Source organism: Eutrigla gurnardus (assembly GCF_963514095.1).
Source record: "Eutrigla gurnardus genome assembly, chromosome: 8".
Taxonomy (NCBI): Eukaryota; Metazoa; Chordata; class Actinopteri; order Perciformes; family Triglidae; genus Eutrigla; species Eutrigla gurnardus.
Genome location: NC_139922.1, coordinates 22,323,101 through 22,340,725, shown reverse-complemented (window position 1 = coordinate 22,340,725; position 17,625 = coordinate 22,323,101). Strand labels below are relative to the sequence as shown.

Below are 17,625 nucleotides of genomic sequence, written 5' to 3'. Positions count from 1 at the left end.
ATTATGGTTAGGGTAAATCTCCTGGAAATAAATCAATGTAATGTCATGAAAACACTACTGTGTGTGTGTGTGTGTGTGTGTGTGTGTGTGTGTGTGTGTGTGTGTGTGTGTGTGTGTGTGTGTGTGTGTCTGGTACCTGGCTACATGAAAGCTTGCGTTCTTTAATGCCCCTCCAAGCATGCATGCCTATTAGTGGGAGCTGCACGTCACACACATATTTGCAGGGTTTCAACACCGCCGTGCGCCTACATGTGATTGTCTGCTTGTCAGATAATCAAGATTAAGCACAGGACTTGAACTGTGCAGAGGAGGGGGGGGGGGGGAAAGAGGGACGAGAAAAAGAGAAAAGAGTGAGTAAGATGGAGGGAAACGGATGAGTGAGGCGATAAGCGGAGCTGCCTGGGCCCCGACACACACACACAGCAGATGGATGACTCTTATCTGGGAGATCACAGAGTGCATGCTCACGCCGGGGCCCAGTTACAGAGCGCCGTGATCACACCAGACTGATGAAAAGGCCTTCCCCCCCTCCTCCCCCCCACCACCACCACCACCAATCACATTGCACATACAGCACACGCATGTACACGTGCACACACACACACACACACACACACACACACACACACACACAACCTGCTCGACGCGAGTGAACAGATTGCAGGCGTTTGCGTTACCTTCCGTGCCTTTGACATTGAAATTCACCTGGAGTCCGGGTGTCTCCGGGAGACGGGGGAGATAGAGAAGGGTGTGTGGGGAGATAAGAGAAATCGTTTCTTCGTTTTAATTGAAGCGGCAGAGCGGGCGCGTGTCTGCATGCACACACTGTGCGCATGTATGTCGGTGTGCAGAAACAATGTCCGTCAACAGAGGTGAAGATGGAGCTGAAGTTGCACATGCGAACAACAAAAAGAGATTTTGAACAGTTTTTCTTACACTTTTAACCGGCTATTAACCAAATGCTTCTTTGTGAGTGCTGACAGATTTACCTTTAAAGACCGCATCACATCCTCCTTTTCATGTACTGTAAGCCTCCCCCCTCCCCAACACACACGCCCCTTGTTTTTTGGGGAAAAAGCTCTTCTTCGACAGCTGTTGATTCTCCCAGCTGCATTTTATAGCGAGCGAGAGTGCCAGTCTTGTCTTTCGAGGCAGATGGTGACTGGCTGGCTGGCTGGCTGGCCCAGTGGACACGTGGCACTGTTGGACGTTTGCAGACGGTGCTCCATCTCAGGGAAGCTGCAGCTCCTGTTCGCTTGCTCAGTGTTCTCTGCAAAACCCCAAAAAACCTGTCAAGTCACCTCACTTTCGATACCACGCGAGGCGAGCAGGCTGCGACTGGAATGTGCGCCACGTCTGCACCCTTTTCGTGTCAAATTTTTTTTCCGAAGTCGCTCTCCTTTGATAGTCGTCGATGTGTGAAGTTCACGAGGCGTCCCACGGCAGCACCTGTTCCCTTTATCTTGCTTTTTCATTGTGTGCATTTTCCCCCCTGACCTGTAGGGTAATAATAAGTAGAGCCATGTCAGACGCGTTGTGCTTGGAAACAGAGCGAATAAACATGGTGGTTCTTTGCACCTTTATTTTCTCTACCCTGTAATTTCCTCCCTGGGTCATGCTGGTCTATCCCAGCATGCATTGGCAAGGACGTTGCCCTTAAACACTCCTCAATTCGTCAACATACATGTAGGAAGAGACCATCAGTGGGTCAAATAATGGGTTGTTTTTCCTCGAGGGGACAATACTCATGATTATTGTCATGATTGATGTGTTTGAGGCACCCGGGGTTTTCCGGAGCCTTAAGGTTGGCCTACAGGGATAAATGTCTACCTTCGCTTTACCTACCCATTAGATGAGCGGATCTTCCTGACAGAGCTTTTTTTTTTAACAGCCTCTGTGATTGTTTTCGGATCCAACCCATTTAAAGGCACTATTTCCTGCTCTTCGTCCTCGGGTACACAGAGCAAAAAAATCACCGTTCCGCTGATGATGGAAGACCTTTTTGGTATCTCTTTAGCAAAGTCCAGGTAGAAGTGGCCAGATAAGACCACAGGATGGTACAACCGGGAGATACGGGCGACGTTAGGCGGCTGGTCAGTGTACCGGTGTCCGTGGCCAAAGTTGAGAGCGCACGGAAACCTGAACCTAACACACACTCGTGACTCATTTCCTCAACTGGAAACAAGAGGGATGCCTCCTGTGGGGCAGGAAACAAAGACTCCCTCCTGGACACATCTTGACACACAACTGCCTGTAGCTCACTTCTGGCTGATGCCCAACTCGAGATAAGGTCGCACGCTCGCAAACTCCCTCCGCGTGACGGTGGATCCAAACCCCCCTGAGAAAGTCAATTAAAGATAAATCCAAAAAAGAATTCAAGCTATCATATATGCTTGCCAGGGACTGCCCTCTCCTGTGACCTCTTTTACACACTGACGCACCACATTGCCTCGTGTGTTTATTCTACGAGACCGTCGTGCAGCTCAGAATACATTGACCCCTCTGCTTTTTTCGAGTCTTCGGTGCGCCGTACTGCGTCAGAGCTCACGACAAAAGCCAGTCCGCTCAGAGAGCTGTTTTAATTTCAAGCTCAAGGCTCTGTTAACAGGATGGATGTCCTTTACATCCAGTCCCAACCCAACCCCCCCCCTTCTGGCTGCTTTGTCACCGTTGTCATGAGCTCTGGAGCCGGCCACGCAGGAATCCCAGGAATCTTTTTTTTATTTTTTCGGTTGACCTGACTCTGAGAAACTGAAAAGTAATGGCGACATTGTCCGAGTGCACCTCTTTAATAGTGGATTTCAGCTCCTGAATCATGTATAAGAATAGTGTGTGGCCCTCCATGGTGCAGGAGAAAGAAGGAAACACATTTATATAAAAAAAAAAACCATAGCTGCGTCACCATAAAACTGAATTATTCATCTGAAATAAACTTTGCAAACAAAGGGGAAAGGAAAAGACAGATGAATGGGAGTGAGAGTGGTGAGACTCAAACTTCCCCAGCAGCGACGGGGTTAATCATACCCATATGGTGCACCGGGAGGTTTGGTCCAATGCTGCTGTGGGCCAAACAGGAGAGGGGAAGGCTGGGTGGGGGCAGAGCAGAAGGGAGAGGGCAGCGGGGCAGCAGGGCAGCAGGTCTCCCAACACCTGCACCTGGTCACTCCATTCACAATCCAACAAGCCCCCTTTAAAGGACCAAAGCTCCGACGCTGCTGCTGGCTTCAAACTTTCTTTTTCTTTTTTTAAAAGAGTGGATCAATCGTTCAGGGATCATCTATGTGTTTTTCTTTTCTTCATATTTTTTTGTATGTGTTGCCTGGAAGAAAAGCCACCGGTCAACAGCGACTGATTAGGCAGCACCCCCTCCTCTCTCTCTCCCTCTCCCTCTCTCTCTCTCTGTGTCTCTCTCCCTCTCTCTCTCAATTCGCCAACCTATCGGATTGTTTAATGCCTGCGCGGCGCCGCTGAGGGAACATTTTCCAGCCCAGCTCCGAGGCACTAAACGCGGGGGGAATGCGGCGGTAACATCCAGCAAGTTTCATTTTTCCGTTTTTTTCCCCCTCCTTTCTTTTCCTTCCGGATCTCAGAAATAAACGAAGCGGCCATCGAGGAAGTCCTGAAAGCAACCAAACAAGGAAAAAAAAAGGTAGGACCTTTAAGTGTTGGTTTAACTTTTAACTGGTGCGTGGTTACTGTGTAGCGCAGCGGTTCTTTCTGTTCCTATTTCTGGGTGTTGAGTTAACAGGTAAGTGCGCACTCCTCCGCGCGGAAGGACACGAACTTATTGAAATCCTGTAATTATGTGTTATTTGTTCATAAATGGAAACTATATATTATTAGCTGCAGATGAACTTGAATCTGTCGTTACCACCCAGTCTAGAAAACCAGTAGAAATATCATAATAATACCACAAATTACAGTATATGGAGACATTCTTATTTCCTTACATCCTCATCGGTGATTTAAATAAACAGTATGAACTATTATGAGCTGGACATGTGATTCAGTAATCACCACTTGCCCTGTTGCCTTGCCATTTCTTCCTAAAATAATATTCAAATAAGCACTTAAAATGTCTCCATGTGTGCTCATGATTGGTTGACTAATTGGTTTTATTTGTCATTCAAAATAAATCCAGAGTGATCCAGATGATAGTTTCAACAATTTGTGACCTAAACTCCTGTGTCTCCATATCATTTTTTTTCATTGCCCATCTCACGGGGGAATATGGATTATTAAAAATGCATATAAAGCATTTGGTAGGTGGAATAGAGGTCAAGCCTCCCTGGTGAGCAGATGTATGGCAAATGTGATTTATTTCGTTTTTTGGCCAGGAAGCCAGCGAGGCGTTCCCACTGGCTTCTGGTTTTAATTTCCAAACATTCGGCAAAGCCAGTCATTTCAGTTTCATCAGACTGTTCCTTCTTTTTTTTTAATGGGAACATCTTTTTTTTTTTTATGTGTCACACATAAACGAATGCCTCGTTGTCGAACATAACGATGTGTTTTTGTGACACCCCCTTCTAGTTTTTCCACCGTGTTTAATCTCCCCCCCTAAAAGCCCTGGTTTGGAGGCTCGCAGCGGCCCACGGGGGCCTCGGCTACATGAATGCCATGAGAAACAGGAAAGCCCGTGGGATGGCTTATAGAACGAGCAACGCACACCTTGGGGGGGGAGACAATTTAATGGATGTTGTGGACTCAGCTTTTAGTATTCATAATTTATACGGGATCCTCTCCAGCAAAGTGCAGATGCATAATGAATGCTTTAGTTAAGGTCTTACAGTTGGGCTGCGTTTCAACACCCCTAAACTGTCAGAAATTGTTTCGGCGAGGGGGAAACCTGGCTCTTTGAACTGTCATATATTTCTCTCGTCAACTTCTGGAGGACGTCGACGTGCTTTTGTCGAAAGCCTCGGGCAGAGACAAGATGGGTATCGGAGGCTTGTTTTATCCACTTTTCTAGGAAAATGTATGTGGAATATATGTTGAAGAAAGTATCACACGTTTAAGGAAATGTAGAGGATGAAGACACGAATCACCTCCTTTTCAGGCGTTTTTTTCCCCTCCCTCCCATGTGACTGTGCTTGCAAAAACCATTATACAGTCTTAACACATACCTCGCTACATTTACACTTTAAATAAGTAATAAGGCTGTCATATTTTCCAGAGCAGGTGTGGAGATTTGGACGTTGTTCTCTCCTGACAAACTATACGTCTCGCCTTGGAAGGCTGCAGGCCTGACTTCTGATGAGAGAGAGAGAGAGAGAGAGAGACTCTTGCCTGTCCTTCCTTCTTTTTCTGTCTCCCATTTCTCATGGGGCACTCTATAATAATAATAGTTCATTCCTCTCTTTTTTTCCCCCTCCAGATTTAGATCTCTGTGGGCTACCTGCATGACTGTTACCATGACAGCATCTGGAGCCCAACTCCTCCTGTTGGCCCTGTGTGTGTACCGAGGCTCGGGCCTGCAGCAGTCCGCCCCGCGGATCCGCCTCTCCTTCAAAGGTGAGCTCCTCCAGATTAACTTAAAACTCCACTGACAGAAGGGCTTGTCTTAATAGTTTCTTCTACTTGTTTGATTTCTCCCACTAAGCTAAACTAAACCCACACGCACTCACACGCCGGTTATGTTTCCTCTTTATGCATATGTAAAGAAGGCATTTCCTGCCACATGTCAAACAGCGCCACGCTGAAAACAAAAGGTGGATGTTACGTGTGGCTGGTCTGCCGGTGGTGCCCTTCGACAGAGTTTCTCCCCACGCCCTTCAACTCACACGTACTATAGTCTGACCTGTCTTTCTTTGTTTTTGATGTCTGACATGGGGAAGGAAACACCTGAAATCTGATCACAGGAGCTAAAATGATATTTCAGATCTGTGACGTCCTGGCCGCGGGGGTGTAAATCCAATCTGGGCACGGATGGTGGTGTTTAAGCCTTTTTTCCCCGTATATTCTCCTCGCCCTGCTGAACCGTAAACCAGCAGAGATTCATGTTACTAATACGCGGATGAGACCGTTGAAACAATGCTGGATGAGACCACCCCCCCTATGATGTTGCCGCTAAGTGCACCTGCACACGCTCCTCACCTGAAGTAGCAGAATTAAAGGTGTGAACGCAAATTAACAGCATTCCTCGGCGCTTACGTTCAGAGGTGAGTCGCGATGCCGCTGCTCCCAGGTCAGGTCCGGGCAGCCCTCGATGATTCAACGAAGAGCCTTTTTTTTTAATGTTTTTTTTTTTGCGTGGTGTCAACGTCAGGGTGACGTCAGACACGATATCTGCGGTGAGCTAATCGCGAGATCTGCGGTTGAACACTAGTTGCACGTCTACACGCAGGACGCTGTTTTTGTATTCTTCCGATGGGGATTGGGAGCCTGAAAACAGCTGTCTACGTGCTGTTCGTTAGAGAGTGATTGCGGTGCATTTTTACATGCGATTTACCACTAATCCCCCTCGCAGTAAACAGCTTATACACAACAGTGTGTGTGTGTGCAACCTAGTAGACTAATTCCACAAGTTTGGTCTTGAACTTGATCACCTTACACCTACAGAATCTCCCATCTGCACAGAGCTGTCCGAGCAGCTGAACCATTTGAGTGTTCAGGTTTTTGAAGATAAAGCAGCCACAGTCATAGATCTGCCCCTCCCCCTCCCTAATACCAAACAAAAAGGGAGAAAAGTTGGATTTACTCCCCGACTGTTTTCTCCCACTCTGAGGATTTATTGTTCATTGTTTGTGACACCGGGTCTCTTTGTTCCCCGAGGCGCCTGTGGAGGAGGCTTCAGGGCCGGCTGGAGGACACGTGACCCTCCTCTGAGCGAATGAGCCGGGGGCCTGAGTGACACCCTGAGGCCCGTGGAGGATAGAGACCTCATATTGTTTCCTGTCCTGTCTCTGGGACGACGCGTCGGTTAAACTTCAAAGGGGTCGAGCCGAGGTGGAATTCAGTCGTTGCTAGAGAGCAAAATGTGCAGTGTAATCGAAGCCGTGTCTCAGACGCTCGTGCCCCGTCACCGCTTCGCCCCATACTTCAGATTTGCCCCGGCACTAAACGGCGGTGGTCATTAGTGGACCCTCGGTGACAATGCGTTGTTCGGCTGTAACACGAGAGCTCGTAGTGGCTTGTAGTAGCTTACGTGAATCGTGTGTCCTTCCCCCGTGTTTCCCCGGCGGTGTCAGAATGCTGTCAGGGGATAAGTGTTTGCTGAATGTTTACCAGATGATGGCAGTACATTGTTTGCTATTTTGGGAGGATGGAGACATGTATAGGGGTGTGGCGTTTCCACATTTAGCCCCTCTCGGTGAATCCACTATGGCCGAGTGGAGCCCGGACAGACCCTTTTGTTATCCTGTGTTTACCTCTCAGGAACAGAACCGGACCTCGTCCCCCGCCTCCGAAGGCTCCATCTCGTGTCGTCCGGAGATCCGATTGCGCCGCTTATTTTAGTTTAGGCACCTCCACCGCATCCTGTTAGCGTTTGACCTCCAAAAAGGAAGATGGCTGGCGCTTTGATGTAAATAAAGATTTGCGCTTCCTCCTGAATCCCTGTAAGCCGGCTTCTGAGGGCCTCGGTGAACATTTGTCAATATATAAGCCCCGCTGTCTTTAACATGCCTCCGCTGCACATATGGTGGTCAATATCTGGAACACGTGATTCCAAAGAAATGGCGTTCAGGGTGCGGCACGTGGTCCATTTGTCTTCGCAGCAGATGAGAATTGTTCAATTAAAGCTTTCGGGAGGAAAGAAAAAGAAGGGCAACGTTTTCCACCGCGGCGTGTCTTAACAGGTTACGCTCTGCTGAACACAATCCTGATCTTAGGAATTAGCTCCGAGTTCCACTGACCGTGTTTCCTAAGGGACCCGCTTTTTGCATCCGACTCCGGCGGGGCGTGCGGCGCCTTAAACTCAATCAGCCAGTCAGGACACATAAAATATTGAGATCTTAAAAGCGAATATGTTTCTCCAAATGCTCCAAGTTGGGTTATATTTAATCAGTGACACACATTTTCCAGAAAAGAAGCGAGAGTGGGTTTGTTGCTTAAGGGACCAGAAGTTCATCCGAGTCGGTAATGAAACATGTTAAAGGGAATTAAGGGAAGAAGCGACTAGCTTTTTGAGGTAACCTTTGCTCCCCCTGCTGTTGGGCTTCTTCCCCCCCCTCCCCACACAGAACTGATGGACACGAGGGCGGCGCGGCCCTTCAGTTTCTCCTTCAACACCAGCGACTACCGCATCCTCCTGATGGACCAGGATCAGGGCCGTCTGTACCTGGGCAGCCGGGAGTACCTGGTGGCCCTGGACATGCAGAATGTCAACAAGGAGCCCCTCATAGTGCGTAACGAGCTTTCTTCAATCCAGTCTGCCTTTTGGTATGTGGCATTAAGTCTCTGAATGCAATAATCCCTCTTTTTTTTCCAGATCCACTGGCCGGCGTCCGCTAAGAGAAAGGGAGAATGCCAGATGACAGGAAAGGGAAGACAGGTGGGATCACGCGCTTACATCCTGTTCTTTAAATAAAAAATAAAAAAATCCCCCTTGCGCTTTCAAGGCGGCACAATGACGGCGATGACGATGTTTGATGAATTCCATTTCGTCTTTCCGCACCTCTTGTTCAGGGCGAATGTGCCAACTTCGTGCGGCTGATCGAGCCGTGGAACCGCACCCACCTCTACACCTGTGGAACGGGCGCGTACCAACCCATCTGCACATTCGTCAATAGAGGCTGGAGGGCAGAGGTGAACGCAGAGACTTTTAACAGGGGTTCACAGAATCCCTCCGCAGTGGGCCTGGAAAGTGTTAAACATTTCACGACGACAAACTGGGACACTGATTTTTTTGTTTGTGATTTTGCTCCCATGTGGCGTTTTAGGCTCTATTTATATGCACGCTCTCTCTCCCTGCAGGACTACCTGTTTCGGCTGGTGCCTGGGTACGTGGATTCAGGGAAGGGAAAATGTTCATATGATCCCAAACAGGAGAACATTGCCGTTCTGCTCGGTAAGACGTGCTTTAATTTATAGAGCAAAATGATGAAATTCCTCACGCCAATGAATCATAACTCCCCTTTCTCTTCTCCTATTGCCTCACCTCTGCAGATGGTAACCTGTATGCGGGGGTTCATATTGACTTCATGAGTACAGATGCCACTCTGTTCAGGACCATGGGAGGGAGAACGGCAATAAGGACGGAGCAGTACGACTCCAGGTGGCTCAACGGTGAGTAAGTGTGGGTGTGAGGCGGTAAACGTCGCTGATTGCAGGTTGTGGCTCCCCCTCATTTTATTTGACAACCGCTTGCCTCAATCGTCCCCCCTTGGATGATCTGTTTTTATCCCCCCCCCCCAGAGCCCGTGTTTGTTCAGATCCAGCAGATCCCTGACAGTGCAGAAAGGAATGACGACAAGCTGTACTTCTTTTTCCGCGAGAAGAGTCTGGACTCGAGCGGCGGCGCGAGCCCCAGCGTCCTCGCCAGGGTGGGAAGAGTGTGCCTGGTGAGCTCAAAAACCGCAGTCGTATAATTACACGAGAAACACACGCCAGCTCACCTCGTAATACGAGGCGCGTTGTGCTCGTCGAGCCGTGACCTAATTTCCCACCTGCCTAGAATGATGAAGGAGGCCAGAAGTCCCTGGTGAACCGCTGGACGACGTTCCTGAAGGCTCGTCTTATCTGCTCGGTGATAGGAGACGACGGAGTGGAGACGCGATTTGATGAACTACGTGAGCCTCCCCCTCCTCCCCCCCCTCCACGCCTGATAAAATAAGCACTGCGTTTGAACTGATTGCATTTTAATTGCGACCGCTTTTGAATGTTATTGATTTTGTGTCTTCTTCCAGGAGACGTGTTCATCCAGCCGACGCAGGATGAACGAAACCCCATGGTGTACGCTCTCTTCACCACAGCGGGGTGAGTTGTTTCAACTCCAGTGTTTTTTGATCTCGGGAAGAAGTTTGCAAGCTCGTCTCTTACCTCGCCCCTCTCACCTCAATCGTGTTTCTGTCTCAAGCTCCGTGTTCAAGGGCTCGGCAGTCTGCGTGTACTCGATGGCCGATATCCGCAATGTCTTCAACGGGCCGTTCGCCCACAAACACGGCCATAACTACCAATGGACAGAGTACACCGGCAAGATCCCCTACCCGCGGCCTGGAACAGTACGATTCAATCCTGTTACCTTCCAAATCATAAACCACATGACGTCTAAATCTGCATCAAAAAGAAAGCTAACAAAAGATCTTCTTCTTCCCATCCAGTGTCCGGGAGGAACCTTCACCCCCGGGATCCGCTCCTCCAAGAACTTCTCAGACGAGGCTGTGAATTTCATCCGGGCCCATCCGCTCATGATCCATCCCGTTTATCCAATCCACCGCCGCCCCCTGGTGGTGAGGACGGGCGTGGACTACCGATTCACCGCCCTGGTGGTGGATCATGTGGATGCCGTGGACGGACGCTACGAGGTGCTCTTCCTGGGGACAGGTGGGACAGCCGCGGGGCTGATGGCACCGGTCCGACTGGAGGATTAGCCTCGGCGGTAACATGCGGGTCTCACATGGTGGTTTCTCTCGCTCCTAGATCGGGGCACCGTCCAGAAAGTGATCGTTCTGCCGAAGGACCCGACCAGCATGGAGGAACTGACGCTAGAGGAAGTGGAGGTTTTCCGAGTACGTCTATATATATGGTCCTGAAAAGACAAAAATACTAAAATGAAGAGGTTGTGATGATTTATCATTTATTTGTTATTTTATTATTTACTTACAGTCCAGAGCTCCGGTCAAAACAATGAAAATATCCTCTAAAAGAGTAAGCTTCTTCTGAAAAGGCACATTTTTTATTTTTATTTTTGTTATTTTTGAGTTTTCATGTATTTTTTTCTTGCGTCGCCACAGCAACAGCTGTACGTGTCGTCGGACGCAGGGCTGACCCAGGTGTCGCTGCACCGCTGTGGCGTCTACGGCCGGGCCTGCTCCGACTGCTGCCTGGCCCGAGACCCCTACTGTGCCTGGGATGGAGAGAGCTGCTCCGCATTCACCCCGTCCACCAAGAGGTCAGGGGCGTCTCCACGTCAGTGCACCGTGTCTGGAGGGGTAAAGTGTAATTCCTAATTCTTATCTTTGTCTCAGGAGGAGCAGACGACAAGACGTCAAACACGGCGACCCGCTGAGGCAGTGCAGGGGCTTTAATGCCAAAGGTGCGGCTTTAGGGTTTTTTCACGCACACGTCAAATTCTGTTTTGTGGCAGTTGTCACCATCTCTTCTCTCCCTCTCTCTGGCCGTGCAGTGGAGAAGCGTCTGAGGGAAACGGTGCAGTTTGGGGTGGAGGGCAGCAGCACCTTCTTAGAGTGTCAGCCTCGCTCCCCCCAGGCCTCCGTCAAGTGGCTCTTCCAGAGGGAAGGCAAGAGGAAATTGGTGAGGAAAGCACTCTCGGGAAATGTTAAAAGAATTGTTTGACATTTTGGGGAATACCACTATTTGCTTTCTTGCGGAAAGTTAGATGAGAATGTCTCTAAGGTAGATTTAGTTTCCTTCTGACAGGTAGACTAGCTGTGTCCCCCTTGATGCCAATCATTATGCTAAGCTAAGCTAATTGGCTCCAGGCAGTAGCTTCATATTTACAGGTCAGATATGAGAATGGTACCAATTTTCTCATCTCATTTTCAGCTAGAATTATGAATAAACCTACTAACATAAATGGACTGATTTTAATGTATATAGTGCTTTTCCAGTCATTCACACAATGTCTTGCTCAAGGACACTTTGGCAGGGGTCAGGAATCAAACCACCGACCTAACTCATTGGTGGACATTCGCTCTCCTGAGCCCCAGCTGCTGTAATCTTTAAACAAATTCAAATATGTTGTTCCCTCTTTGACCATTTCCTTCCCTTTTCTGCAGCTCACCCGCACAGCAGGTATCCTGAAGACCAACCACGGCATCCTCCTGAAGTCCCTGAACCAATCGGACGCGGGGCTCTACCACTGCCTCGCCACCGAGAACAACTTCAAACACACGGTGGCCCGCGTGGCCCTGCGCATCCTGGACCGAGATATCGTTCTGGCCCTCACCGCCCAAGACGAGGACGAAGAGCCGAAAACTCGCCACGCGGGACCTTACCTGCAGTCGTCCCTCGTCTCCACGCCCTTCCCGCCCGAGATCAGATTGATCAACCAGTACTGCCAGTCCTACTGGGAGCAGCTCAGCCCCAAACAGCGGCAGCAGCAGCAGCAGCAGCAACGCAAGCGCACCAGCCGCAGGCACACGGAGGGCCAGGACCAAGGCCTCGGCTAGGGGGGGGGCGGGACCGGCGCGGTCCAACACTGGCCTGTGTGGACTTTTAATGGTGGACTTTTATGTTTGACATGCATGTTTGTGTATCACCTCCATTCATTAGCAGGTGATGCTGTCATGCTGTCGTTAAAGTACTATATTTGTGGTTTTAGAAGTGTCAGCCTAGAAAATACACATTGTGTATATTTTACATTACACGTGACCACTTCCCAAAGGATACCGCACAGTTTTACATTTACCATCTCCCAGGTGTCAGCTTGTTCTTATAAGAAGGGTATAAGGCATAAGGGGAAAATATTTATTCTAACTTAAAATCAAAATGACTTTCAATTTAGGTGACAGACGTAAGAAAAAATAAATTGGATGTTTTATTTTTGTAGGAATTCAAATTTATTTTGAGGATAAACATCAAACTTTTGAGAATAAATCAAACTACTACTGAACATTTCAAAAAAATTAATTTTCAAAAAAAGAAATTCTAAAAAAAAATGCATTTTTCCCGTTATGCATCGCCCTAATTATCTTCCATATTTCAAGAATGATCACCTATCTTCGGGATTCTTGGTGGTATGTTCAGGTGCTTGTGGGAAACCCCAGCATCTGTGACATAAGGTCATTTTCACAACATCCACGTTTTGCTTATTATGTGTCTTCCAGGTTTGATTTTCCAACGACATCATTTGCGAGAGCAAAGGATTATTCGGCAGCTGAATCTTTAAATTTTGTATTTCCAAGCTTGCTTGTTGTGATGGATCACATATTCCACGTAGGTGTGATGTAAAGTAACCGCAGCGTGTACTTGCTGGGGCTTCGACGTGCAGAACCACAGGTATGATACTGCCAAGTATCTCGAAACAGAAATGTAATATATTGATTGTGAATATAATATATATATGGTCATTGGATTACTCTTGTATTGTATGAATATGATGCTATGAATGCATATGTTGCATGCATATGTGTTGTTTTGTTGCAAGTTGTACATTTTACGTGGTGTGTAATGCTGTTTGTAAGGTGTAAAGTATTGTGTTGAGCTGATTCCATTGGCTGTGTCATGTGATGACTCCCTTTACTGTCCTGTGCTCTCGTGACCTCCAGCCTGCGAGTGTTGGAGGTCTGTGAAGCACGCGGTGTTCTTCCAGTTATGCACTTTGTCGGTGGTGGTGTTTTTCGAGGGAATTTGGGATCTTTGCACAGATGTATGAGAAAATGAAAGAGGAACAATTTGTTTTTGTACAGTATGTTATTTTAAAAAGGGGAATGGAACTGGCTCGGATTTAGTATTGATCGTTGGTGTCCTGTCATAATGCTGTATTTACAGATTTTTTAAAAAAATGGCTCTTTTCAGTGGTTTTTCCCCGGTCCGAGCCGCCAGTCACCATCATTGTGAGTATTCACGCTGTTCAACCTACACTGGAAATGTTGGAACAAATATATAAACATTTCAGAATTCTCTTAAACTTGTCGTCATTCAGCGTCATTGAATTGTTTTTTTCCCCTCAAGTCATATTCCAGTTTTATTATCAGCTATTGAACCCGAAAATCCAACATAGTACCAGTATTACAATTCAGAGGTTTACATTAGTTCCAAATGCCCACAAACAAGAATATTTCCACATCAGTCGTCCCATTCGTCGTCATCGTCGTCTTCGTCTCCACCTTCGTCTTCACTTTCATCTGAAAAAAAGACGACGTATATCGAGATATGAGACTTTTTTTCTTACGCTTTCGGTTCCATTCGGTTGTAATTAATGTTCCGATATTTACCAGAGGAATGGATGGCTTTGCTCCTCTTCTGCATCACCATCATGAGAGCACCGACGATGCCCTCGCCTGACTCTGATGTAGGTGGAGCTGCGTCGGGAACGTCCGTCACCTGTGGCACATCAGGACACGAGCATTAAAACACCAACGTCTGGACTAAACATGTATGTAATGCTTTGGAGAAAAGGACGTTTGCTTTACATTTTTGAGCTTCTTCCCCAGTCGGATCTGATCTAGCAGAGCTCCTCTGCCGGATTCACCTCCTCCTCCGGATGCTGGCGCTGTTGGTGGTGGGCCACCAGAGAGAGGAGGAGGAGGTGGGAAATTTGTAGAAATAGGGGGAGGCGGAGGGGGCGGGGGAGGAGGAGGCCCTCCACCTCCTCTGCTGGGTGTGGATGGGACAGGAGGAGGTGGGAAACCCATGGAGCGCTGTGGGCTGGATGTCGGCAGGGGAGGAGGCGGGCCGTGGGAGGAGATGGAGGGTGAGGCGTGAGAGGACTTTGAGGGCGAGGAGAACTGAGGAGGCGTGTGTGGCGGCGGCGGCGGTGCCCCGCCTCTGCTTGGTGAAGGAATTGGGTGAGGCGGGGCCCCTCGAGGCGACTGGCCCGGGACGGGAGGCAAGGGGCCGGAGCGGCTTCGTGGAGGTGGAGGAGCTGGAGCGGAGGAGCCAGGCACAGGAGGTAGAGGCCCTTGCCTGCCAGGTGGAGGTGGTGGAGGCAAACCACCTGTAACATAATTCAGTCCAAGCTTTAGAAAACCACATTAATGAGCATTAATAAGAGATAATATTAATAACGTGGGAGTCTGACCTCTGTTCGCCTCCCTTTTGACGGCCTCCATGCCTCCAGACTGCTCGATGACGTTGTAGATGAGCTGGGACGTCTGCTCGTCCCTCATCTCGTCTTTACTGATCCCGGCTTGGGAGAGCAGCTGCCACAGATCCGGGTCGATGTTGTCGGGATCCCAGCCGACGTGACTAACATGTCTGACGGGAAGGAAATAAAAGGACACAGTTTTACAAATGTAATATAACATCGAGGCAACACATTCATCGTCTCACTCACTTGAATCCACTGGGTGCCCCGATGTCTGCTTTGGAGAGTTTGGGCCCCTTCTTCCCTTTCTTCTTGTCCTTCTTCCCTTTGATGCTCAGAGGCGAGGAGGCGGCGGGCGAAGGCACGGAGCGGTAGCGTGAAGAATGGATGTCCGGGTTCTGGATGTCCACCGTGGACATGTGGAGAGAACCAGGGCTGCCGGGTGAAGCTTTTGGAAGAGATACAGAGAGTGATGGGATTCCATTATCATTTCATTTCACGCATCACCGGTGTTATTAAAAAGTATCAGTATCGACTTGTTACGCACCTTTTTCATGTGAAGGTCGGGGCCGCGAACCTACAGTGACGGGGAAAAGAGGAGAGAAAATACTTTAGACTCTTATAGATCTTATGGAGGATAAATATAATTCCACAGCCCAGCTCAGTGCTATCTTACCACTCGGCGGCGGGGGGCGCTGTTTCTTATCTGTCAGAAAAAGAAGTGTGAGAAACCATTTTGCGACAGCACACATTTATTCAGCTGAAATCACCTGATAAAACAATTATCTAGCGTTTAAATGTGGATGTAAGAATCAATTATTAAATAATTTGAGAATGTATTATAATTTGTGTTTAAAGGAAGTCTGCAGTATAAAGGACTCACTTGTACATATTTTTTAAATTTAGGAGAAAAAAAAGTTAATTTAGAAATTAATCCCAAACATGTTCTATTATGTTAGTGCGTATGTTAATGAGATCCAAACACGCGTCATATTTGGGGGTGCGTGACCTCGTCAGCTGACCTTGACGGTTGTTTCTCTGGTTGATCTTATCCTCCACTGCATTCTGGAAGGCCTCCGCTTCCTGCTGCAGCGCGAAGTTCAGTCCGACCTGACAGTCCTGCGTCGAGGTGAGGAATGAACAACAAGGGAGTCACGTGTGTTCAAGATCAAGATTTATATGACCTGCAGCGTTAAGTTTCGACGGAAATAATAGCAGCGCATTTCTAAAACAATACGGTAAAAAAAAAAAAAAAAAAAACATGGTGGGGAGAGGCCGAGGGAGGGTGCGCGTGCTTACATCCGCTGCGAAGGTATGAAAGTAGGGCTGAGGCGAGTTGTAGACGATCTGGTTGTAGAGCTCCTGCTCCCAGATCTGCCTCCTGCTCTGTAGACGGAAACATTGGTGAATACTTCTCAGCAAATACTCATAGATGTGAGTCACCGCGTTCTGTTTGGTAACTCACACTCACAGTGTGGTGACGTCATCGGGAAGGCCTAACTAGTTTGTGTGCCTGCCTTGTGATGTCATAGGTCATGGGTTACCTTCAAGTCAAACATCCGTATGTAGTAGGAGCGCAGAGGGTTGTCCTTGATGAAGCACACCACCCCGGTGTGCTGCAGGCTCCATGTGGAGGGACTGTGGGGCAGAGCCATGAACAGCTGGACCACTGCAGTGGCGATGGACTGCAACACACACACACACACACACACACACACACACACACACACACACACACACGATGAAAACACCTGAGCGTTTTATTGCAGCTCGTATGCAAATGTGCACTTCTGTGGTGAGGATCAACTTCCCCGTCTGCATTCATTAGTTCAACCCTTTTAGGTGCTGCTGACTCTCTGGCGTTTATCGCTCATCTAGGTATTCATTGTGTGCCGTCGTTATCCAGAATGCTTATCTCGGCGGCGTGAAGCGACGCCAGCACACAAAGCAACTTCTGCTCCCTCGGCTTAAAAAGACTTAAAAAACCCAACGACGGTGTCTAATTCTGACAACGGGAAATGGGTTCAGTCACTGTTTCCTGTTACAGCTGCCTCCTTTCTTTGATGACCCAATGTCAGCTATTCCTTTTTTTTAAAAATCTGCATCGACAGTCTTCGAAGAAAATATATCTAAAAATATGACACCATTTAAATTTACCTTCTACTTAAGACTCTTATAAGTAAGCAAATAAATGGACAGACTCTAATGTAAATTCAGGATATGATGTTTAACTACCGAAGGAAACAGAGAGAAGTCTTGAGGGCTGAGACTATTTATGTATCAACCAGAATAACATATACTTTCCTTTCGCTTTTACAACAAACTCTTGCATCAGAAAGCGTACAAGTCAGAACAAATACAGCAGGTTATCGTCATCCATGGTGGGCACCCTCTCTCCCCCCCCCCCCCCCTCCACCACCACCCGCCACCAGTCAGCCTCGAACTTACAGCACACCTTCTCCCCAGCAGCTCCTCCAACTTCTCATTCTCCTGCTGGCTCAGCAGCGAGCTCCGGACGCTCTCCGTTTTGCCTTTAGATCCACGGCTCATGGTGCTCTTGATTAATCTCCCAGCTTTATCTTGAGTTCATGTGCACGGCATGTGAAAAAAGGTCGTCTGAGTGCCGAGCTCTACGGCTGAAGGAAGTTTCTCTTCTGCGTTCTGCGCACACATCAACTGAAAGCAGGAAACGGACAACCACACTTCTCTAACCCCCGCTTTTCTTTTTTTTTTTTTTTCTCTCTTCTTCTTCTTCT

General features: G+C 48.3%; 2 protein-coding genes across 3 annotated transcripts; one reads left to right on the top strand and one right to left on the bottom strand.

The window, feature by feature from the left end:
* The first annotated feature begins 3,125 nt into the window (after positions 1–3,125).
* Positions 3,126–13,744, top strand: LOC311016658 (semaphorin-3F-like). 2 transcript variants are annotated; one of them, XM_084014513.1, is made up of 18 exons: positions 3,129–3,649; positions 5,375–5,511; positions 8,181–8,341; positions 8,429–8,491; positions 8,626–8,745; positions 8,914–9,007; positions 9,106–9,225; positions 9,355–9,500; positions 9,614–9,728; positions 9,846–9,915; positions 10,016–10,160; positions 10,260–10,482; positions 10,579–10,667; positions 10,765–10,806; positions 10,893–11,050; positions 11,127–11,194; positions 11,285–11,412; positions 11,898–13,744. In XM_084014513.1, exons 2-18 carry the CDS (start codon positions 5,400–5,402, stop codon positions 12,288–12,290), a joined length of 2,247 nt encoding a protein of 748 aa, XP_083870639.1. In that variant the 5' UTR covers positions 3,129–3,649; positions 5,375–5,399; the 3' UTR covers positions 12,291–13,744. The 2 variants fall into 2 exon arrangements, with proteins under 2 accessions (XP_083870638.1, XP_083870639.1); XM_084014512.1 differs by having other exon boundaries at positions 3,126–3,649; positions 8,626–9,007.
* A 31-nt stretch (positions 13,745–13,775) lies between these two features.
* Positions 13,776–17,558, bottom strand: wasb (WASP actin nucleation promoting factor b). Its single transcript, XM_084014515.1, has 11 exons — positions 17,318–17,558; positions 16,414–16,554; positions 16,169–16,255; positions 15,892–15,988; positions 15,546–15,575; positions 15,417–15,446; positions 15,119–15,317; positions 14,864–15,039; positions 14,256–14,779; positions 14,058–14,166; positions 13,776–13,967 (listed from the first exon to the last, which is right to left on the bottom strand). Exons 1-11 carry the CDS (start codon positions 17,417–17,419, stop codon positions 13,909–13,911), a joined length of 1,554 nt encoding a protein of 517 aa, XP_083870641.1. The 5' UTR covers positions 17,420–17,558; the 3' UTR covers positions 13,776–13,908.
* Between the last annotated feature and the right edge of the window lie 67 nt (positions 17,559–17,625).